General features: G+C 34.1%; 2 protein-coding genes across 2 annotated transcripts; one reads left to right on the forward strand and one right to left on the reverse strand.

Annotated features, from left to right (window-relative positions):
* Positions 1-30: 30 nt before the first annotated feature.
* LOC107800454 (gamma-soluble NSF attachment protein-like) lies at positions 31-10,507 on the forward strand. Its single transcript, XM_075235094.1, has 9 exons — positions 31-363; positions 1,071-1,138; positions 1,239-1,323; positions 1,410-1,568; positions 4,186-4,323; positions 5,059-5,137; positions 6,537-6,616; positions 9,216-9,345; positions 10,136-10,507. The coding sequence occupies exons 1-9, from the start codon at positions 320-322 to the stop codon at positions 10,238-10,240; spliced, it is 888 nt and encodes a 295-aa protein (XP_075091195.1). The 5' UTR covers positions 31-319; the 3' UTR covers positions 10,241-10,507.
* Positions 10,508-11,037: 530 nt separating this feature from the next.
* Positions 11,038-18,928, reverse strand: LOC107770087 (subtilisin-like protease SBT2.2). The gene is made up of 10 exons (XM_016589350.2): positions 18,252-18,928; positions 17,661-17,814; positions 17,107-17,504; positions 16,083-16,178; positions 15,213-15,285; positions 14,198-14,480; positions 13,172-13,491; positions 12,511-12,781; positions 12,099-12,380; positions 11,038-11,598 (listed from the first exon to the last, which is right to left on the reverse strand). Exons 1-10 carry the CDS (start codon positions 18,512-18,514, stop codon positions 11,177-11,179), a joined length of 2,562 nt encoding a protein of 853 aa, XP_016444836.2. The 5' UTR covers positions 18,515-18,928; the 3' UTR covers positions 11,038-11,176.
* Positions 18,929-24,599: the final 5,671 nt, after the last annotated feature.

The raw sequence follows: 24,599 nt of genomic DNA on the forward strand, positions 1-24,599 counted from the left end.
TTAAATTCATATCAGACTAACATAAATAAAAATGACAATGAGTTGGGTCAAAAAAATATATAAATCCCATGTTGATTACCATTATAAGTTGCGACGCCATACGATTGATGGAGATTATATAAATTTGAAAACTTAAAAGGAATATGGAGTCAATCCCATATTGAATTGGGTCAAAAGTTACGACACCATACATTGGGGCCAACTCCGCAATTAATCGAAAGTTGCTTCATTCTGATACGGTCCCTGCAAATGCGGAGCAAAACCGGATTCTCAGATTGACCGGAGAAGCAAGAAAGGTACAAACAGCACATCATCAGCCATGGGTTCCGATCCTGAAAAGTTGATCGCCAAAGCCGATAAACTGTAAAAACCTCACCTACCACCTCTATGAATTCTGTATTATCTATTTATGAGTCATTTTCTTTGTATATTTTCCAAGATTCAATTCTTGTCAGATAAATTTGTTGTTATATAAACAATTTTAAGGGTGTCTGACCAAACCTGTGTAAGAGGGTGTCTCTTTCTCTGAGTTACTCGTGTAAATATGGTATAATACACTCTCACACGCTTATACAGAACATCTACATGTAATTGTCTTAACTCTTAAGCTGTCTATAAAGGGCATATTTTGTTATAATTTTAAGAATTGTTTATGAGAGTGGCAATGGAATGTGCTTACTTTTTTCCCGTCGTGTGATGTTTAAGCACTTGATTGAACTAAGAAAATTTCCATTTTCTTGATCAGATTTTGATATTCTATTAATTATTACGCCAAGTCACCAACCAGTAAAATAGTGTTCTGATCAGAGATTGGAGCATCTTGATTACTCTTTTGATCTTTATTAACGTTGATATTTTTATTTTCTGGAATAATATTTGGATTTGGGACTTGAAAGCAAAATTTTTAGTTAATGCGCTTGATCCGAGAGATTAGATGTAGTTATGGCGGTGCAAAATACCATATTCTGTTTCTTTGATGCAAAGTACAAAAAGAAGCCTTTGTATATTTAATCCTCATTTCTTTCCACGTTTTAAGTTTTATGTAATTATTTGTTCCCCTATCTGTATAGGACAAAATTAAGTTTTACCAGGTGGAGTAGCGATTGGAGAAGTGCTACTGTTTTATATGAGCAGGCAGGTATGTACGATATTCATATTCGAGTAAAACAAATGTTACATAAATTGGAACATTTTGAGCATGTTAATCACGTGACTGACACTATGTTCTTGCATTACAGCTAATGGATTTAGGGTTGCTAAAAGTTATGAGAAAGCAAAAGAAGCATTTGAGAAAGCTTCAAAAGGGCAAGAGATGCTTTCCTCGTATCCTTTTCCCCAATCGGTTTCTCTGAATTTTTCTTGTCGTTTGTCGATTGAGTCGGTTTTGAGATCCTTGACAAGTAAATCAGGCCTTGGGATGCTGCTAAACATATGGAGTCTGCTGCTACCATGGCGAAGGAACTAGGCAACTGGAAAGAAGTTGCTGACTTTTATAGAAGGGCCTCTGAGCTGTACAATGAATGTGGGAGGGCCCAACCTGCATCTGACGCGCTTGGAAAAGGTGCACGGTATGTCGCTGACTCATTTGGTTGCATTTATCTTTAATGCTATTGTCCTTTCATTATGTGCCAGATTCAGTGCACAAAATTATAAATCCACAACAAACTCATTGAATATTTCAGCTTTTATTCCATTTATTTTGTTTCCAATTTAGTGCAAAAAAGTGGGAGGTGGTTATTGTAAATTGCCTATTACCAGTTTACAACCCAAAAACTGTCCAAAAGTGCAGGGGTCTATGGCACAATCTATTTTATGCTATATCAATTACAATTTCTGAAATCGTTGATTTCTAAGTCTTATCTGATTACAGATTTAGAGATTCCCCGATCCTAGGGAACCCCTTGTTTAGCTCTGGAAAACGGAAGGATTGATATAGCAACCCTAACTAGTTCGAGATTGAGGTGTAGATTTGTTGAATCTGATTATACCATATCAGTGATTAACTAGTTTCTGTCAGTTGTTTGACTTGCATTTTTACAATTCCTTGAACAACATTCAGCCGTATTTTAAGTAATAATAATTGATAAACAAAGATACCTCTGCCTTGAATTCAAGTTAATTTAAAATATGTTTGTAGAAACCCGGAAGTGGGATTAAACATTGATTATTCCTTAGCGCATATTTTAACAATTGCTTCTGTATAATGTGCACTATATGGAATCCACATTCTGCCGGTTGCCTTATTCCAGTATATATCTTAAAGTGGTCAATCGACTTTAAATATCTCTCATTAGATGATTAGATCTTGACAGGATTTAGGAGAAAAGGCAAGCATGATATATTGCTAGACTGATCAGAATTAACAGAAGTGTTGAACTTACTCATTGCTGAATTAAAAAGGTTTCTAATGCTAATATGCAAAAAATCAATTAAAGTGATATCCATGATTAGTCTCATGATATAATTTCAATGTTGAACAGCTAAGTACCAAATTAAGCCAAGTCTTGCTTAAAACTGAACTAGAGACCAAACTCAAGAGAAGAGGTTTTGAGTTCCATTTATGTTGATCCAACCTGTTCAACTACCTGCTTACATCAAAACTTAATTCTACTTTCCAGAAGTACAGCGAAGAAAAAATGCAGGACGAAAAGTACTGAGGAGGTACAACAGAAATCTAAGCGTGAATAAAATTCAAGCATTTCACTGTTTCAGTCAAAGCTACCATTTTTTTTACATTTTAGATGTCGCGTCATGCAATTGTTATTAAAAGTTACCACTAGGTGTCTTTCCGCCCACCATTGAAGAACTCCAGAATGGCAATTGAATAAAGTCAAGAGGAAGAACAGAATAGGGTGGACTGGGCATGGGAAATACTGGAAAGTTTGAAAGGGGTTATATAAGAACAGAAGATTGAAGAGTGAAGGCCTTGTTCTCCTGTGGAGTTGGCTGATGTCTTCTAGTGGATATCCTAAGAGGGGAGTCGAGTGTTCTAGATGTGGTGGCTTCCCGGCTTTATGTGCTAGATTGATAGTTGTGAAACCATGGATAGCGTGCGGCGACAAATAGCGACGAGAGCCTGCTTCACTGAGGCGAGCAGCGAAGCGCTCGCCTTTTTGATGTGAAATTTATACAAAAAAATAAAATATTATATATATAACTAAAAATTCAATAGCAATAATATATTAATTCAAAAAAATTAATTCAAAAATTAAAAATTCAAAAATCCAAAGTGAAGCTGTGAAAAATTGAAAAACAAAAAACAGAGCAGAAAAAAGAAAGAAGAAGAGAAGAAGTACTGAAGAAGCTCTCTGAACTGAAGAAAAAACAGAGCTCTTCTCAGACTATTCTGTTGAGTGCAGCAGCAGTGATAAAAAACAGAGCCAAAAAAAAAAAAAAGAAGAAGAGAAGAAGAAGAAGAAGAAAAATGAAGAAAAAACAGAGCAACACAGACTCTGTTCTGTTGCAGCAGCAGTGATAAAAAACAGAGCCCAAAACAAAAAGAAAGAAGAAGAGAAGAAGAAGAAGAAAGAAAAAAATTGGACAGAGTCACAGAACAGAAACTCAAAGAAAGAAGAAAGGAGAAGAAGAAAGGAGAAAAGAGATGAAGAGAAGCACACCTGATGAAGAAACTTGAAGAAGAAAGGAAATCGCTGGTCTGCTGTAGGTCTGCTGTCGACTTGAAGGAGAAAGAGTAAAGAAATCGCGAGCCCTAATTTTTTGTTTTAACAGATCGCTGCTGCTGCCTTCTTCTTTTCTTTTTTGCAAAAAAGCGACGCTACAGCTCGCCACACGCTACAGAGGCAGAGGCACTCCCCACTTTGAAAACGCTACGCCACACTGTAAAATAGCGATGGCAGCTCGCATCGCCTCGCCTCACGCTATTTACAACACTGTGTGAAACAAAGAAATGGGAAAAAGCGGATAATCACTGGCACAATCCGACTATGCCAGTTTTGTGTTTGGCATAAGTCTAAATTCTGTGCCTAACTGGCCCTGTTTCTGTTTCTCTTACTAACCTGTTCAATGGGAAACTCTGGTTAGGGAGGGGGTAGTTTTGGTGGATCTAACAGTTTTCTATAATATCCAGTTCTAACTGTAGATTCCTTTTATATGTTTGATACTTTTTCCTTTTGCCTGAGATTGAAACAATGTGTCGTATCTGATAAAAGGTTGTTAATGTTATAGTGCTTTAGAAGATGGTGCACCTGATGAAGCTGTTCAGTTGTATATTGAAGCCTGTGACATGCTTGAAGAGGATGGGAAGGAACAAATGGCCTTTGATCTATATCGTGATGCTACAAGGGTTTATCTGAAGCTTGAAAAGTAAGAATTACATTTAAGGCAGATATTACTTTTAGAATTTAGAAGTTGTATCTAAATGTGTATTAATCTAATGTATCTTTTGACCTCTTTCTTTTTGTTTCTTTTTTTACCTTCTAAATATAAAAATATTCATACCTTGTTGAGCTAAAAGGTCGGAACCAAGTTGGGAGCGACTGTGACTTTCTATATATCGGAATTTTGTTAAGTTTTAGGTCTTCCCATTGTAGACCTAAAAAAAGAGCTCACATCTTTAAATCTATTAACTTTTAAGTGGACCAATTTGCACCATTTCTCCCTCCTTTTCTTCTCTCTCCCCTTTCTTTCTTTTTCTAATTTCTTTTCTTCTTCTTCCTCTTTTTCTTCTTCTGAGCTGAGGGTCTATTGGAAACAGCCTCTCTACCTATATTAGGTAGGGGTAAGGTCTGCGTACAGACTACCCTCCCCAGACCCCACCTGCTGGGATCAAACTGGGTTTGTTGTTGTTGTTGTTGTTGTTGTTGTATTGTTTTATTTACGTTATGTAATTAATTTGATTAGATTTGGGCCACTCGGAGTTGGATATTCATGTGTTTGGTCTAGGAATAAGCATCAGACCCACACGTGAGGGACGCTATACAAAACCTAAAGAAAATAAATAAAAGTGACTCATTTCTAACAGTCTAAGTTTTAATTGAAGCGGTTCACACAGATTCTACCTTTAGTAAGTGATGATGACTTTGAACTCACCACATGCAGGTATGAAGACGCTGCAGGTATCCTATTAAGGTTGGCATTAGCTGCTGATAAGTGCAACGCAACACATAGCCAGTGCAAGGTTGGACAGTTTACTTATTTATTTTATCTCAAACAAGGTGGGTTGCTCTGATGGTAAGCACCCTCCACTTCCAACCAAGAGGTTGTGAGTTCGAGTCACCCCAAGAACAAGGTGGGGAGTTCTTGGAGGGAGGGAGCCGAGGGTCTATCGGAAACAACCTCTCTACCCCAGGGTAAGGGTAAGGTATGCGTACACACTACCCTCCCCAGACCCCACTAGTGGGATTATACTGGGTTGTTGTTATTGTTGAACACTACTTTGACATTATCTTGTTTAATTCTTGGATAAAGAAAGTCTAGCAAAGTCCATGTTTGTTATGCCATAGCCTTTGAAACCCAGAATTTTTAGTCTGTAGTTTCCGCATTCTGAAGGAATGGTTACTACTGCAATTCTTCATTAGCTACAACTATTTGCAATGTGTTTGAACAATAATAAATGGCAGTTTTTGCTTCTTTCTCTCTCCACGATCTCTCTCTCTCTCTCTCTCTCTCTCTCTCTCTCTCTCTCTCTCTCTCTCTCTCTCTCTTGCCCTTTCTCCTTGCCATTCTTTTGTCCGTCAATTGCATATGTATGTAGGACCCAATGTCAGCGATATTGATGTGGCCTCTTTGGTAGTTCGTCTACCCTTGTGGCTTTCTTAATGCCTAAACTTCACATCTGCTGCTTATATTTTAGTTTTCTTTTCTTAGACATTTTTAATGAGTGATCTGTAGCCGTGTGCATTTTTCGGTTTTAACAAAAAAGCTGATATTCTTTGGATTATTTAGACAGAATTTATTCAGTTATGGGATTGGTTTCGGTTTAGAATATAGGAAATTTGGATCCTTTGGTTTGTTTCTGATTTTCCACATAATAATGATATAATCGAACTTATGGGCTCATATGTATTGCTAAGATTTCTATGTATGCTTTTTTCTTCCTCCCTTTTTGGTGACTTTCTTTCTTTTTTTTCCCTCTTGCCTCTTTTTGCTGTTTTCACTTTGTCCTTGTTGGCGTTGTTACCATCATCCTCTCATTTCATCCAATTCTTCAAGCTACTGAGGAGATAGTCTTGTCTCAGGAGGATGTGATTATGGTTTCAGTTTATATGGGCCTTATTGTATTTTCTTTTTGTTTCAGTTTTCTTTTTCTTAGAGAATAGTAGTCCTTGGTTAACACGTGCTTGAATGTTGGAGTGGGTATCTCAGGTTCTCTGTAACGATCTGTTGATCCCATATCTAACTCATCATCCATGACTTGTCTCTTCATGATTAATGTGGGCATAAATTTTTAATATAACGTTAAAATACTTTTTTTTTATCAATAAAGATAAATATAGTGTTAAAATACTTGAAAATTTATTCTGTGAAGTGAAGGTTTCAACCTTTCAGCATTTGCTAAAGTAATCAATTGTTTGCAGGCTTATCTTAGTGCAATCATTGTATACCTGTATGCCCATGACTTTAGGCAAGCGGAAAAGTGCTACAATGATTGTTGTCAGTAAGTTACTTATGTATTTCATCAGCTCAAGTATGTTGATTTTACCTTTTTGTGTACCTTTATGCTCATGACTTAAGCAATTAAGTGCTACAAGAATTAATTTTCTAATTCTCCATATGTATTGTTTTACTTTTTAACGCTAGAATTGGAAGTCGAGAGCAAGTGGAGTCCATTAAAAAAATTTATGTATGAGATTTGGTTTTGATGGAAAAAGGAATAAAAGTTTTACTAGGTGGAATGGGAGGAAAGCATATGGAGAAGGTGAAACGAGATCTGACAAGCGAAGTCCATTGCAAAAACTTAAAGTTTGAAAGTTGGTTTGATGGAAAAAAGAATAACATTTTATTAGGTGGGAAAGGGGGAAAGCAAATAGTATAGGTGAAATGAGATCTAACAAATAGGAAAAAGTAGTTTTCTTTGACGCTTATAGTTTTTGTGTACTGACCAGCATCTTTTCTTTCTTGTTCATCTTTTCAAAGCTTTGTAGCATGGCTGGCCTTGTTTCCTTTTTCATTTTAGACTGCTTCCCGGTAGCTTGGCAAAGGAAGTTTACCATGCAGATAATAACCATTAGACCATTCAAATTGAGAATTTTAATTTCTTGTTATGAGTATATCACTCCATGTGGACCCATATACTCAAATAGAGAAACTAACAATATCGTGTGCACTCCTTAAAAAGGAAAAGAACGATCTCATGTACTGATATACGGGTGCCTAGCAAGTAGGGATGACATGCTCAGTTAGTTGTCAGCTGGTTCAAGTTAGCTGTTTTACCACCATTATTGCTTTGCGTGGATTATTTATTTAGTTTTACTGCACCTAAATGTCTTACTTGTCTCAATACAAATGCATTTTAAACCTAAGTTGCTCGGACACATTGCGGGTGTCCGACATGGGTGCGGATCTAGAAGTCGGATCCTTCGAGATGTAAATTCTAAGATTCGGGGATACGGATCCTAGTACGGATACGGGTGTAGGGATCCGGCTAAAAATAATTCAAAAATATAAAAATATCTCTAAATTATGAGAAATTTTGTGGAATACTTACGTATAGCTTGTAAAGTGTGGATTTATTTTTTATTCTCAAGTTGTAGATAAGTAAAGGATTGATTTCCTAGATAAAGTATGCTATTTTCTTCAAATTTACCCTAGTTTTGGTTCTGATTTTGGGAATCAAATTGTGTTTCGTCTCGAATTTTTCCGGCCGTCGTGGTCAAAGTACCCAAAATTGTTTGACCAGATCCGATACATCCAGAAAAGATGCCATATCCACACCCATACTAGTGTCGTGTCGACACAGATGCGGCATCTAAACTGCCGTGTTGGAGCAACTTAGTTTTAAACCAGTTTCTGGATGTGTTCAGTCCCATTGAATCTTATCACAGGTTCTAGTGCAATACAATCTCTCTAGTGAAGTTCACTGTTTAGCATTCCCTTTTTCATTTGCACATCTCTTTATGGTGTTTGTGGTTAAGGAAATATGTCTTGTATGGAGAAAACCCAAAAAATAGGCAGGTCCAAAAGCGTTCTTTGAGTTTTCCAACACAATGATCCAAGGATGAGGCGTATAATGATGTGATTGATGCTTTTACCATTTCAATGCATTTTCTCCAGTGCCCTTTGGCGGGCAACTTCTTCAACCTTGTTTAGCCCAGTTACATTAATCTACTTCCTTATCTTTAAGTCTAGGAGTGCCAGATCCCATACTACTTTCACCTGGGTTAGTCAGACTTAGTGAAATCTGGAATAGCCAATAAATAGGCATCTCTGGATTATAATATCCTCATCAAGTCCCTAGAATCTTAGAGTCCATCTACTTGGATCCTTCTTAGCTTGTATTTCTCCTGTTGGACTCCACATCCGCTCATTATTTGAAATCATACCCCGGATCTTCCACATGCATGGTTAAGGTAAATGTTGTTTAGTTCTGTCATAGAACAAGTTTTATTGAAAAGGACTGATGGTTACTACAAGAGTTCAGTTTGCTCCTATTTAATATAGAGTTTTTTAAAATATATGAATAAATGTGCTGCTGCAAATTTTTGTTCACTGGTTCGATATTTGTTCCCTTTGTGATAGAGCAGTAAATGAATGTCCTGTAAGCAAATTGTACAAGTTCTCTCCTCTATTCTTGGTGTAAGGCTTCAGCAAATCACACAATTAGTATGTGAGTCGCATATCTAAGTGGGAAGAGTTTGTTGTTTGAATATCTGGTAAACAAATGATAGTAGAAGAAAAGAACTACCGACTATGGACCTCCAGATACTTGCCTTTGTCTAATATCCTTCTATTTTAGCCTAGAGTATTTTTTTAATTCTTATTTATTTTTGTGAGTTGAGCATCTGGGACATTATGCTAAGGGAAGAGGATCAACAAGGAATGGACGGCTAAAATCGTTAGGCTTCTGTGTATCCCTACCTATTCAGCTTTTCATGTTTATCTTTCTCAGACTGATGAATCTATATGGACAGTTTTATTTTTCAAGTTCATGTTTGCTTCTGGATTTGATAACCTCTCTTATATTTTTAGTTTACTCATGATTTTATCAGGTTAATTCTTATCCTACTAAAGACACGGTTGTTGGCTCTTCTTTGTAGGGTTGAAGTTTTCCTGAATAGCGATCAAGGTCGCTGTGCTGGTAAATTTCTCTCTGCTTATGCTGAAGGCGATGTTGAGGATATTAAACGCGTGGCGCAATCAAGCACTGTATCAAATCTTGATCACACGGTTAGTCATACAGTATTAGAGTTTTAGAGTCAAGATGACGAGTGCTAAGTACTGTCTTACACTAACAAATTTAGCATGGCACAGAGTAGCTCTTTTGACAATATTGAGTTGCAATTGCCTACTATTTCAATTATTTGGATGGCTGTTGTGCTTAGGCTTGTAACATCGTCTTGAATGACAATAAGTGGGTCGGTTAGTTCTCAGCTTTTTGGTAAGAATGGTTGGAATGGGGTATCACCAGGTTTCTATTTAAACTAGACATTCCTTAATCCAACTGTTTCTCTCCCGCAAGTGACTGGTTCTGTAGTTTTCTAGCAATAAGATTTTTGGAGCATCTTTTCAGCTAAATCGTCCCGACTGATAAAAACTTGTACTTTTCTTTGATATTTGTTTTCGTAAGCCATTTTACTCAGTATAATATTTTTCCTACTTGCTTCAGAACTTTCTCCCAGAATTCAAAGAGTCCTTCGTTAATTGAACTGCAAAAAAATTTCTTGTTTGGTCTGCATAGCTGTTTCGTGAGTAGCTTCTAGATCATTGTCAATGCTCAATGCTTCACAGTTAATGATGAGCTTGAGAGTTTGATTTGCACTTGGACGAAAAAGTAAGGAAATTAAGATGCATAAGCAAGAAGCTTCATTTGTGTGATATCTATTTTCCTTCCCTTTCCCCTTCTTTCCTGCACTTACATCTAATTGTACTTCTGTTGTTTATGAGTGTGTACTTAAGCCATTCAATAATCCATTCAACTTGCTATTTTAACATTTAACACAAATTGCAATAAATCCAGATCATCAAGATTGCGAGGAAATTGCCTACGGGGGATGTTAGTGCGTTCAAGAATGAAGCCACGAAAGACAATGAAGAGCCTTTGGATGAAGATGATCTGACCTAGACTCTCACTAGTTGATGGAAATGAGTCAAAGCTTCATGTGTGCTGAGTTTGTGGTGTGACCTACAATCAAATATATAAAACTCAAGTCTTCTTTTACTATTTTATCCTGTTAGATTTGTTGATTATATCATGAGAAAATGTCTGAGAGACACCCTGTACAGAAGAATCTCACAAACCATCGCTCCACGGATTGATTTGCAGATTGGAAGCTTTTGTTTGCGATGTGATTTCATTTTTTATAGAAGCTATTTGGTGATTGTTGGATCATTGAAGTGCAATCTTAGCATTGTGGTTCTGTACTTTATGTGAATTAAATGAACTCAATTCTGGAGATTCCTCCCCTTTGCTTTGTTCCTCCAGCATTGACCATAAAACTGATGAACAACAACAAACCCAGTAGTTTCCCTTTCTGAACCTTTGTTTGTTTTTGGAAAACTGGATTTGGCTCAGGATTGCCCATTTTTGGGGTACGGGGAGGGTAAGATATACGCAGCCTTACCCCTACCCCTGAAATGGCAGAGGGGCTGTTTAAAAACTGATGAACAAGACTTTGCAAAAGACTGGCAATCTGATTTAAAGTTTTACTTCTATATCAGATTAATGTTTATTTTGTATTATTTTCTAGCTATATTGAGCATACGCACATGTATTTTTTTAGAAGAATATTATTTATAAGTAAAATAAAATAAAAATTGTGAAACCGTGCCACATGGCACCCCTTAGTAAAGCCCTTGGTCCCAAACTTCTACCATAAGATTTTATTTTTCCTCAACTTTAAGAACTACAACAATAATCAGTCGGCGAACAAAATCACATCATGGTTATTTATCATCAACCAATGAGTTATCTACATTTCAAACACATTTACAGAGCCTAACAAATCAAAAAATTGGACACTCAACAAAATTACAAAAAAGAGAAGTCTTAACAGCTGAATCAGCTATTAGTTGTGTTGTATGAAATTTTTACTATGACTGACAAAGGAATGTTTATAACATGACCCTGGTTTCCAAATAGTCCAATTCTTCCATAGCTTGGTGCAGTGTTGTTCTTAGTAGCATTAAAGACAAAATTCAAGACCTGTTGCTGCCCACTTGCTATAAAAAAGCGTGCTGGCGTGACGTTTATAGAAACTCCATAAGGTGCACTCCAACCAACAGCATATGTTTCATTGCCAGCAATATTTATCAATGTTCTTTGTACTGTTTTGGATTGATTCAGTTTCGATATTGTGATGGAAGGCAAGTTCAGCTCAGTTCCATTCATTGTAGATGCTCCACAGCTCTCACCAGTGTAATTCAGTACCACAGGTGCCGATCCATTTATGCCACAGAGGAATGACATGTAGTCACTATAGCCTACAATGAACATTTTCAAATGCCATATCAGAGACAGGCAGAAGATGAAGAGATACGACAAGATCTATCTATTCAAACCCCCAATTCGACCCAAAAAATACACTGGTTGCTCAAACATGTGTGGGAGTAACCACCATATGTCTCCAGTAGATATAATCTTACATAAAATACAGGATAACTACTTAAAATGATAGACTAAAAACTGAGAAGTAACTTTCTCCATAAAATTGTGATCAGCATTGTAGTGAGGCCTAAGTCAAGTCAACATAGACCTTTCAAGTAAAACAAATGTAAGACTTCCAGAACATCTTCCTTAAACCAGTTTCAGACATACTCTTTTCTCTCAATTTGCCAAAATATAAGCAGAACTGTGGATATACCACCATGTCCATCATTCACATATTAATAACATCTGATAACTACTTAAATTTTAGAACGAATAATAAATTTTCCTCAACTTCCACAGCAAAGATACACGGGAGCAAAGAAGAGTGCCTTACTTGTATCAAAAATAAGGCCTGGATCCAATGCAGCAGTAGCATTCACAAATCCACTTCCCATGTCAAAAGGTGTTGCAGGAGACTGGTTTGAATCTGGGTTAGCATATGCGCGCTGGGCCAATATGGGACCGCCATTATTATCATAAAGAGAAGCTGTGGTAGAAAGTGCAGATCCAATAGCAGCAGGACTAAGGCTAGGAAATTTCTGCTTAATGAGTGCTGCCAGACCAGCAATATGAGGGGCCGCCATGCTGGTTCCAGACATCATTGCAAAATCTTCACCTAAATATTGGATCAAGTACCATACGTAAGCAAATATATAATGTCATTTTCATACATGTACAAGTAGCATTTTTTCATTTGTTGAGAGATAGCTTTACAGTAACCTACAAGCTTTCTTTAGTTCAACTACCTTCAAACTCAACCGATTCCATGCCACCGGAACTCCAAGCTGCCCATATAGAATTTCCTGGAGCAACTAGGTTTGGTTTAAGTATGTCTGCATCATCAAGAAAACTATCTTCTGGATCTGGTCCCCGAGCAGAATAAAACATAACCTTCGGAGCAGACAAGCTGAAATTTGCATTAAGACCCCCTGAAATGCATGCAACTGCCCCAAACCTTATAATTTTCTTAGTAACTTCATCTTGGTCCAATGAAGAATTGTAGTACTGAAGTAAGATCTGCCAAGTTACTTGAAATCAGTAAATGCAAATTGCAAATAAACAGTTGGGTGCATGGGAACCAAAAGTTGAAAGAATTTGGAGTAAGCTGATGATAATGTACATATAAGATTTTTATCAAACTTCATTAGCGATCCAAGATGACTTGGCCAGATGATAAAAATTACTCCCCGTGTTTCATTTTATATGGCTCTTTCCTTTTGAGTTTGTTCCAAAAGAATGGCACCTTTCTATATTTGGAATTTCTTTAACTTTAAACTTCTCAGTGTACCCTTAATGAGATGCTCGTATAGTCAATGAAATGTCATGGCTTTCCTTTCTTTAACTCCTTTCCAGTCAAACACTACCATATAAAATGAAATGGAGGGAGTAGCATATCTCAAGACATACCTCAGAATCATTTGCAGATGGAATTATGATACCAGGCAATCTCATTGGAGTCGGATTGATTTGGAAACCGATGACAAAAGGATCGAGGTAGAACACAACACCAGCTGCACTAAGGTTCTTAGCAGTTTCCAGGGCCTGTTTGATGGTGGAAAGTCCAAGAACAAAGCGGACAGAGTAGCTGCAAACTAAAAGATTCCCTTGAACAAGAGTCTGATTGAAACTACTGGCATCTTGGCATTCACCCACATACATATCATTAGCTGCTGTGTCATTCAAAGCATGAATTGCCATAACTAGAGTGTACATGCTATCTGTTCCAGCTGCAGAAAAATACACAACTTTGAAGCCAATCACATGACAGGAACTTCTTTAAATTGTAAAGAACCTTAATGGACAAAGGGCTAGCCCCAATAAATTGTAGTAATAGCTGAAGTGGAGTGCAAGCTAAAATCAAACAACTGCCTTTGCACCCAAAGAAAACTAATGGTTACTTAATTCCATTATCTTTATCCAGTGAAAACTAACCAATTTATGCATAGGAAAGAACAGTAGTATGTACAAGCCAAAAATGTCTTGGAACATGCAAATGGTTTGTTTACCAAATTCATGACTGTATGCTGATGATGGATATGTCAAAGAACAAGGAAGACTCAAGTTTGGTAGATGTATAGTAGATCAAAAGAAAAAAACCCGGAAAATTTTAATTTCAGATGATCGTCACAGTTTCACTCATGTTATTCCAGAAATATTATGCAACTTTTTTTTACTACTTAAGATAGGAGAGCAAATATGGTTTAAAACTAACAAGAAAAATATTCCTTATGGCAAAATATCTAGGCTACTAGTGCATATTCTTTAACAGGTCTTAACATGTCCAAGTGCGTAGCTTGATCAAACACGAAATCAACCCTGTAAAAGTCATCTTTCATTCTCGACCGATATTTTATTAAGAAAAAATTGTTGAACTTTATTTATACAATAAGTTCTACAGAATAATTATTAAATTGATCATCAAGATAGACTTACGTGCAAGTCCAACTCCACGTATTGTAATGTTGTTTCCAAGCACTATAGAGTTACCATAAACCCTGTCATGGGTTGAAGCACCAACAGTGAAGATCCATGGACTGAAGGAAGAAATACTTTTAGGTGAAGGTCCAGTATTTCCTGCTGCTTGTACTACAAAGATGCCGGCCTTAACTGCTGACAGTAAGGCCATGTCTATAGGATTAAAGAAAGTAGCGACACCAGGAGGACGCCTGTTTGGAGTGATTGATAAATTGATTATGTCCACACCATCCTGGGCTGCCTATCAATGAAAACAGATAAGTATCAGTGCTAAGGAATGAAGATATATCTTGTTTTTGCTTTGTGAAGATGCACCTTATGCTTACTACAATGATGAAGAAGAGAGTACAATTTAATATGAAATAAGGTTTTCATACATGAACAGTTGTCCAATAACAATGAGATCTTTTTCCTTCTATACCGCCATTTTTAACAAGGCTGCTTTACCACTAATAACACAAGCATCAATGTGTGATGTTGCCACATTGTGGAATTCGGGCGACCACTCCTGTCATAAGATTAAGCACATATACTTTGCTGAAGGTATTGTGACACTTATAGCAAATCTACATCTGCATGTTCAATGTCGAGCTCATGGAAATAGACTGGAAAATGCTGTCTTGTTCTTTGTTTTCTTTTAGCTGTTTATATGGAAAAGCTCAGCTCAAGAGAAGAAAATCCAAAGCACCATCAGATGGAACTGGAAATCTCAAAATTCCAGTGAGGGGAATGATTCTAGGTCAACGTAAATGTCCACACATCAAAAATCAGAAAAGAAGATCATATCCCATTTTCGGCAGTTATTTGAAAGCTTATACACAATCAAAAAGATCAAAGTACAAGCAATGCAGGGAAACAACACCTGCAGCACTTATTTTACTTTCTTCTCTCGTTTGTATGAAGTCCAAACACAGATACATTCCTTTCTTTTGTACCCTTCTTCTCTACTCTCTAACTAAAAATGAAAAGGTACCTGGTCTATGGCGGCAACGACATCTGCAGCAAAGCCACCAAAGCTCTTGTATAATGCCTTATAAACTGCAACACTGCAAATATCAACTGGTGATCAATATCTCAGTCTAGTTCATAGGATTTCAATAAATATTGTACTTTAGGAAATTAACTCAAAGTAAACTCAATTGCTTCGACATGAGCACTTAGTTAGGTCGACAGAGCAGACTAGATGTAGTAGATCTGTAGTCGGTTTTGCAAAGGGCTCACAACTGAAGCAGTTGCTAACTTATCCAGGATCCAACTCCCCTTGGAAACAACGCATCCATATTTATAGAACTACTTAAGTATATCATAAACATCAGGAAGAAAGATTTCTGGCAATCATAACCCCTTTCAGCAGTAGAGACAAATATCTTCAGTAGTAGTCCTACAAGCTGAGTTCTAATCTAGTATTACCAGGAAATTCAAAAGCATTTTAAGTGTTCTGAATTCGTAAAAACACTTTGATTTCAGTTGCTTTGTAACAAAAGCTACTTTGGTTAAAGTTATAATCAGGAGCTATAGCTTTCAAAAGGTGCTGGTTTAGTAGTCACTGCAGAAGCAAATACGGGATCACATATTCCAGTAGACTAGCATGCCCAGACAGACCATTAAACAAACCTCACAAAGAGGGAAAAGTTTTGGAAGTTGAGCGGAAGAGAGAATAAGCATGAAAATTGATTGTAATTTAGTATAGGTATACACATCAATAGCGAGTACAGCAACATCATCAGTATCTCTTTCGGGATCTCTTCCAAAGAACAGACTATAGTTACATATTGAGCATCACAATCCATAGGTAAATTTGCAAATCAAAAAAGAAAAAGATTTGAATTTTCAGGTCTCTTACTGTGAACGAGGAGCCATTCCACTAGCATATCCAAAGTGATGTCCAGCTACAACAACAGGGATCCCATGGTTACCTGCTGCAATTGAAGCTGTATGCCTGCATGTTTAAAGAAAATTCAAGCCACTTGCTAATAGAATTACTATCAGTAACTAAAAGATTCCATGAAGACATAAGCAACTGTATACTTGCAAAAAGCATGTCGACGATATCAAGAAGGTCTGAACAATCATCAATTTCCTTTTTTTCCTGTGTGTGTGTGTCCGTTTGTCTGTATGTAGTGTGGGTTTAAATCCTTGGGATCATCAAGTGTACATTCCATGGCTGTAAGCATACTAGTTCAAAGTACTTTAATGTCACCAAAGTCTAAATAAAGCAACTCCCATTAAATAAAACAGTCTTTTCAGCTATACCGAGGGAAGATGGTACATTATCACATTTGAAGCAATGAATTTCAACAAGTGTATAGTCAAAATGATATGGTTGCTTCTTTCCCAAATCAAAGACTACGTTGCAGGTTTGGTTGGTTACCCTACTCTGTACCAGATTTTGAATTTTATGGAAACGCATGTCTTGTAGGTTACATGAACAAGAGATCTGTCATGGGATACAAAAGGGATCATTGGATATCTCAAAAGCAAAAAGATTATTTCAGAAAAACCATGATATTTGTGTTAGGCTTAGAAGGTTTCATGCCACTGTAATTTATTGAAGAATGAAGGTGTTTGGTTATCCCAATGGTTACTTGAGCTCAAGTTGAGCCTTAAAATGATAAAGATAATGATTGATCATGATCCAGACCAACAATATTTAAGGGACACACTATGGAATGTAAAATAAGCATTTCAACCAAAGGCAATTGCTTCTTTGAGACCAATTCCAACAATACTGAGATTGGAATGAAATTCTAGTTAGATCCCGGCCGCTTTGTTGGAACTAATTGATACGCACTTAGTTTACTAGAAATTGAAGTGCTTGAGGAAAAAAGGTTATAGTGAAATGATCCATAGGGAAGGGAAACACTTACGTCCCATGCCCATCACCGTCAAAAGGAGAAGCATAGTCCTGAGTTGCATTGAATATCCCCCTGGTTATAGCAGAGGCTGCAAAATGGCGAGCGCCAACAAGCTTCCTGTTGCATGATCCAGAAGGGAAATCTCGAGTGACCTCACAAATGCCAGAGAAATGCTCTGGAACAGGATAATGTCGCTCAGGTGTATTATCAGAGAAGCTGGGGTGCGTTGGATCAATTCCAGTGTCAATGAGACCAATCACAATGCCTTCCCCAGCAGTTTCAAATCCACCCTCTTGAGCCCATGCCCCTAGAGGAAGACCCAGGAACTGTGGTGTATGTGTGGTTGCTGTTCTGACCGAGAAATCCAAAATCACATTTGACACTTCTCTCCTACTTGCAAGCTTGAAAGCCTTGAAATACCATCATATGCATGAGTTGATATTGAGATCAAAACACACACAAAACTACATAATGACTCAACTATCAACAGTGTCGTGATTAGCAACAAAAAAGGCAATGCAGCTGTTAATGAAACAAAATTTCAAGACCACTCACTGGTAACATACCTGCTGGGGAGTAACAAGCACGGCAAATCCATTGATCAAGTAGTGGTAACTGTGAAGTTTCAGATACTTTTCTCCTCTGAATATTTTCCTCAATAAAGAATCGTGCATCCGTGATATGGAGGAAGCATGGTGGCCATGTTTATGCGAAATATTGCTGGTTCAAATAAAGCTGATCAATAATATGATGGGAAATAGTAAAGCTTCTCACTTTCACAAGAGATATAATGTAAGAAGCCAGACCATGAGCAATAGCACTAGTCCCTTAATGCAAGAAATACAAAAATGACAGTTAAGGACAATACCAAAATATGATAATTGAGTAATATTAAAACTTCTCCATTACAACTGGAAGGAGATACACAGCTCAAACAATTAATCTATGAGAGAGGAAGTGTTATAATTTTCCAAATCTTATCAATCACGTTTCACCCCACAAGAATCTTAACCTAAGTAATTCATTACATGCCATAACTCATCAGTCAAACACACAAACTATCAATTACAAGAATTCCCTCTTTTAGCATACACAATCTTGAACTTCCAAACAACTTGGACTTTACAAAAGCTAGAAGATTAGTTAACAAACAATACCTTGGTTTATCCAGTCTACTAAAATTTCCTGAACCTTGATTCTTGGAGTGGTGATGGTGGTGGTGACCCTTCACTCTAAGCTCACTATAGAAATGAGAAATAGGAGCTTGTTTCAGAGTTACAATATACACAGCAGTATCTGAATCTTCATTCTCCAGACACAAGCCACAACCCACAAATACCCCCCAAAATAACACCAACAACAACTTAAAGCTGGAATCTTTTTCCATTTTGAGCTCACCCCACATCCTATGAACTCCCATTTAGACCAAAATTCACAACAAAATTACTCCTTTTCACCAAAAACAACTACCCATTTGTTCCATTTGGCAATTCCCAAGCTTAAAGACTGTTGCTTTTTTTGCCTTTTCCAAATACCACTAGAAGTGAAGTTCACAAAGGAAGCAGCTCTTTATTATTTGTGCTTTACAGTGAATGAAACATTAATGGGAAGCCTATTGCCACCACCAAGAATTGGACAGAGAATGAAGACACCTGCATTTAATTTAATATAAGCTGAAGAAAAAGAGGAGAATCTGTGATTAACTTTTCTTGGATGCTGTGCATGTGAACGTTTTGTTTATTCCTAGTTAATATAGTTGATGGAATTTTTATTTTATCTTCTTTGCTTTTTTTGTTTCTATGCTGCGAGCAAGATTGATGAAACAAAATTGAACGTTTTTACGCTTTTGCTTTTGTTCTTATATGCTGTCTGATTTATGCACATTGTCTTCTTTCTTTAACGGGCATTTTTATCAATAGTATTCTCAATGAGTTCTTAGTTTGGTCCTTTTATATGAAACGGCAGTTAAGGAATTTATGAAATGGATGAATTTTGGTCTAACATAAATGTTTGTGAATAATTCATAATTATTCACTATTTTTATATTAAAAATACAATGTTTGGAGTTATATAGTCTTTCACGAATCGAGGCGTAATTTGTGTTTGACCATAGGTAATTCCTTAGGCAATACTCCGTATGGATCAGAATTTTTTGCTCATTATTTGCATTTTCTTATAATTTCTATTTGTATTATTTTCAACTAATATCAAGTTAATAATTTTACTATTGCTCTCAAATCCTTAGATCAAGATTCGCTCATTGCTCTCTATTATTTTCTCCTTTTCAAAGTGATGGTCACTTAACTGGTCTAAATGAAGAAATTGCAAGCCTGGAAATCAAATACACTTTGGGGTCGACTGGTTGATAGTTTAGATATACATAGATTATGATGCATGAATTGTTATATAATGAATAATAGTATGAAGATTGTTACGTGAAGAATAAATAGTACAGTGATTATTATTTGAATTTACATAATGTAAGGACATTTATGTCGTCATATATTACTTATTCCAACTTCTACCTTGTATATAATATGTATACTATTTACCTTTTAAAAATAAATTTTGTATTAAATAAATTAGTAATTTAAGTTATTTTCCTAATATTTAGAATTTTAAAATTAATTATGCTTTAATTATTAAATCTTTTCTTATTGAATTAGATCCTAATATTTAGGAGTTTAAATTCAATTGAGATTTTATCTCAAATAAGGAAAGGATCCACTCTGTTTTAAAATAAAAATAGTAGTACTTCATATTATTCGACAAACTCTAAAAGATATGTCACCCAAGGTTCCTTTACAATAAAATAACTTTATATAATACAAATGTAATACTGTGTAAATCAGAGATATAATAGGTATAACGGCTTCATTTATATACACAAAGAACATTTTACGTAGCTACTCAAATACATATGGTAATAAAGCATAAAAATTACATATGTTTTGTAATATTAGGACACGTACTATATTTAAGATATATACCTTTATATTTAACATTATCACAACCTTAATTTAGCACTTAATTATGATAAATTAGTATAGTTTAATCTTTGTATATTGACTGATGATTCTTTCTTTTTCAATATATTGATCATGATTAAGAACTTCTATGTGGTGATATTTTTCCTTGTTGAGTTATCTATATAAAATTATGTTCTTCATTTTCATGACTTACCTTTTATTTTATAACTCAAATATAATTTTAAATACGGTAAATCAAATAATGGACTCTTTTCTATGTTTTATATTTCTAATTCTTCTAGTGATTTTTGTTTATGAATATTTATATAATTATTTTATAAAAAAATCTCCTTTAGACAAGATACACGCGTAATTTGCGTACTATTGACTAGTAATACATAAATTTCTATATAACTTATACTCATTTTAGTTATACAATGTTTGGTTTCTAATTTATAAGTTATACGAAGTTTAAAACCCAAAAACAAAATCTTTTAGAAGATGATGCTTTGGCCTTTTTGGTGGTAGGCCAATTTGGTTTCCAACGTTATAAACTTAATAATTCTTTTTCTTTTTCTTTTTATCGAAAGAGATGGTTAGGACTAAAAGGTTCATCTTCTTTTAGCTCGTGCCCTTCCACGAACTCGGCCAGTTGAATAAATGATGACATCTATCCATAAAGAAATGATATTGCTATTACAAGAATTAGTATAGCGCACACAAGATGCGCGGAGAATATAAATCGCGTTGTGTGATCTAATTTATTTGATCACATTATATTATATTGCTTGAATTAAATTTTAATCTGTTTTTATTCAGTGAAACATGCCCAATAAAAAATTATGAAATTAGAAAAAAAAATTCATATGGTTATCGAATAACTTTTCAGTTCCTCATTTTTCTTTATTACATAATCTACTATATTTAGTATTATTTTATTTGCTATTAGATATTTTATTAGCTTGTTACTTGACTTAATATTTTCGTTAATTCTTTCTTTTTAATATAATATAGATATATACTTTTCTTACTCCAATTGGTTTTTAAACATTTTTTCATTGTCTTCCTTTGAATTCGTCCAAAATATAAATTAATTTTTTCTTTGATGTTTATAAATCTATTAATTTTTTAATAATTGGTATTTTTGAATTATATTCCTAGAAATTAAGTTTTTCTTCTCTTTTGACTCTTTATTAAAATTTTAATTTTTAAGATTTAATTATTAAAGTCAACTATGTTTTAAAATTATGCTTTATTGCTTGGTATTCTTTCATTACCTATATATTTGATTTTTGACTTTATCTATTATGATTTAATTTACGTGATAATTTATATATGTATGATTTTTGTCATTATAACCCAAAAACGCTTTCTAATTTGAAATTCTAATAAATCTTATTATTTTATATTTTACACTATTTTTTATCCATGTTTTCCTCTATTATCGTTATTGTTTTATTCGTTGCTCAGTATGATTACACTTTATGTGAATTTTTTATAAGTTTATCTTTAGATTTATTGTCCTTGATTATTACCTCCTTTAATATAACATATATAATATAGATTTCTTACTCCTGAGAAAGTTGATTATTAATTTATCACTCTTTTACTTGAAATTCATTCATTATTCTATGTCTTTTTATTTTGACTTTATCTATTATGGTTTTAGCTATGTTTTATTATTTGTAAGAATTTTCTCATCATAATTCAAAAGATACTTTATCATCTCAAATTCAAATAAGTTTATTTCTATAATTTTATAATAAAAATTGTATTTTTCTTGTGAGTAAGTTCATTTAATCGTTACTTGAAATTTTTTCATTGATCACTATTATTTGATTTTGATTTTATTAAGATTTTAATTATGTGGTATTATATATTGTATTTTTTATCACAATTGAAAAATCACTTTCTTATCTCAAATTTAAATAAGTTTCATCAATCTATATATTTATTTTACTTTTTCTCAATACGCTACTTGACTTCATATCAAGCTTGACTACCATTCTTTTAATATAATTTAGATAACTTTTAATATATTATCCTCAAATTAAGCTTAACTACCATTTGCCTTCACTTTCAAGCTTGGTTAATTCTTCAATGGTCTAAATTTATCAATAATAAGGTGAGGCAGCTAGGAAGAGGTACTCTCCAATGTGTCGGTAAAAGAAATTTCAAAAACACTCTCATCATAACAAATTGTCTATACAAATCTATATTAATATAGATATAGATTAGATTTTGTCATAAAATCTAGTAAAAGTTTTCCTTTAAAGTGAGAAGTAGCATTTTCTCTATATGACACTTGGCTTGACCTCATGCTTCACTATCATTATTTTAATATAATATATGAAGTTATATTATTGGCAACTTCCTACTTTAAAATATAATAGGTTTCAGAATAAATATTTTTAATATATAACAATATTATTTCCGAAAAAATAGTTAAGTATTTTTATATTCAAATTCAAAAAGAGTAACTAATTATTAATAAAATATAATGCATTATAACTTTTTAAAATTTAAATTAAAAATAATAATTATTACCTAACCTAACTAACTTTGTCATAAATTGACAAGCGGCTTATTGTGATGATGTCACTTGGCTTAATGTGAATATTTTTTCCTCTCTTTTTAATAATTTATAGATATAGATTTAAGTTGTAATAGAGAGATTTTATTCAAATCAGCGTAATTTAGCATGTTATAACATACTTCCTCCGATCCACTTTAATTGATTTTTTAGTTTTTTTTTTGTGGTCCACAATATTTGATTTTTTAAGATAACAAGAAGGAATTAATTTCTTTTTTTCAAAGTTAGCCCTTGAAGTAAAGAGCCTAAGAGTATTTGTTATATTTTTAGGTTAATATGGTCAATTTTATTGTTAATTAATGCTAAAAGATAAAATTTTTAACATGTGTAAAAATGTCAAAAAAATCAATAAAAGTGGAGCGGAGAGAGTATTAATTACTGGAGTATTTATTATAGATTATCAATGTAATACTTACTCCATGCGTTCACTTTTACTTGACATGTATACTAAAAATAGATTTTCATTTTTACTTGTCACTTTACGCATATCAAGAGAAGACAATTTTTTTTCATGTTATACCCACAATATTTATTACTTATTTCAAATCATTTTCTCAAATCCAATAAAATATGCATCATTTAATATGGATATCATGGTAAGTTATGCACTTTATTTATTATTTTTTAAGGGGCGTGAAAAGTCAAAAACATGTCAAGTAAAAATGAACGGAGGGAGTATTAAATAAAGTTATTTGTTACACGTGCATAATATTTAAATTCCTACATTAAACATAGTTAGTAATGTCAACACATTCTTCATTTTAACTAGATTACTTCCAGATTTATTTAGTTCCGTTGGTCGGAATTAAATGCAGATTAGGGTTTTGCTTAGTCCTTGCTTGACCTATTCATTATCCATGATTTATTAATAAAAAAAACCGCCCTAGACAAATAATTATATGTTTGACGCCAAGTCCCCCGATAATGAGAATAGATCCAAATTTATCTCATGGAAAGTCAAATTTGATCCTTAAAAGTTGGGATATGGATTTTTCCTAATATAAAGGTGAAAGGAAGGATCAACTTTACTCCTATTCCAATATAAACACGCACTAATTGAAACTTACTCAAAGAGATATTACCAGACTTTATTAGTTTGGAGTATTTGAAACTACCTGAAAATTATTTTTTTTTCTTTTTACTTTATAAGTAAATTTTATCTTATAGATAAGTCCAAAATATAGAGTAAAAAGAGAAAAAGTAATAATATTAAAAAGTATTAAATATGTAAAAGTTAATAATTTAGAGAGAAAAATAGGTATTTGGCTACCAAAAGTTTGAGAAATCAAGTTGAGTGACCTTCTGACTTCTAGGCTTATGAGTGCTATAGAAATATTTAAGTAACTTTCTGTTATAAAAAAAAAAGTAACTTTACTAGGTAATTTCAAATAACTGACTAAATATTTAAGTAATAGACTATGAGTTTGGAGTATGTGTATATCACATTTATTTTGAAAATACTTAATTATGTATAATTGTCGTGTACTTGTGTGTCTTTATGTAAGTTCGATGTACAATCAATAGCTATCATACCCAGCTGATGAGATTGGTTAAAATCCGTTCACAATTATAGATGTACGTATGCTCGCGTATTAGACCAAATGGCCATTGTAGTACTAGAAAGATATGAACTTAAGTTATACATACTGATACTCAAAAAAAAAAAAAATTATATTATCAAATATAATTCAACATGTGATAACAAATTAAATTATATTTATCATATTACCAATTAATATTTATCTAAGTATTTTGCTTGAAATTATTTCATAAGTTCTTGATTGTGTAAATTTGAAACACACAAAAATATATATACATATTTATCTCTACTTCTCTTTATTACGTGGACAATGTTGACACTTGCCAACCACCATTACTGAGGTATTATCACTTTTAACTCGTGTGCGAAATTATTTACATTCGATAGCCGAAAAAATATATAA

The sequence above is a fragment of the Nicotiana tabacum genome, chromosome 17, assembly GCF_000715075.1.
Source record: "Nicotiana tabacum cultivar K326 chromosome 17, ASM71507v2, whole genome shotgun sequence".
Classification (NCBI taxonomy): domain Eukaryota; kingdom Viridiplantae; phylum Streptophyta; class Magnoliopsida; order Solanales; family Solanaceae; genus Nicotiana; species Nicotiana tabacum.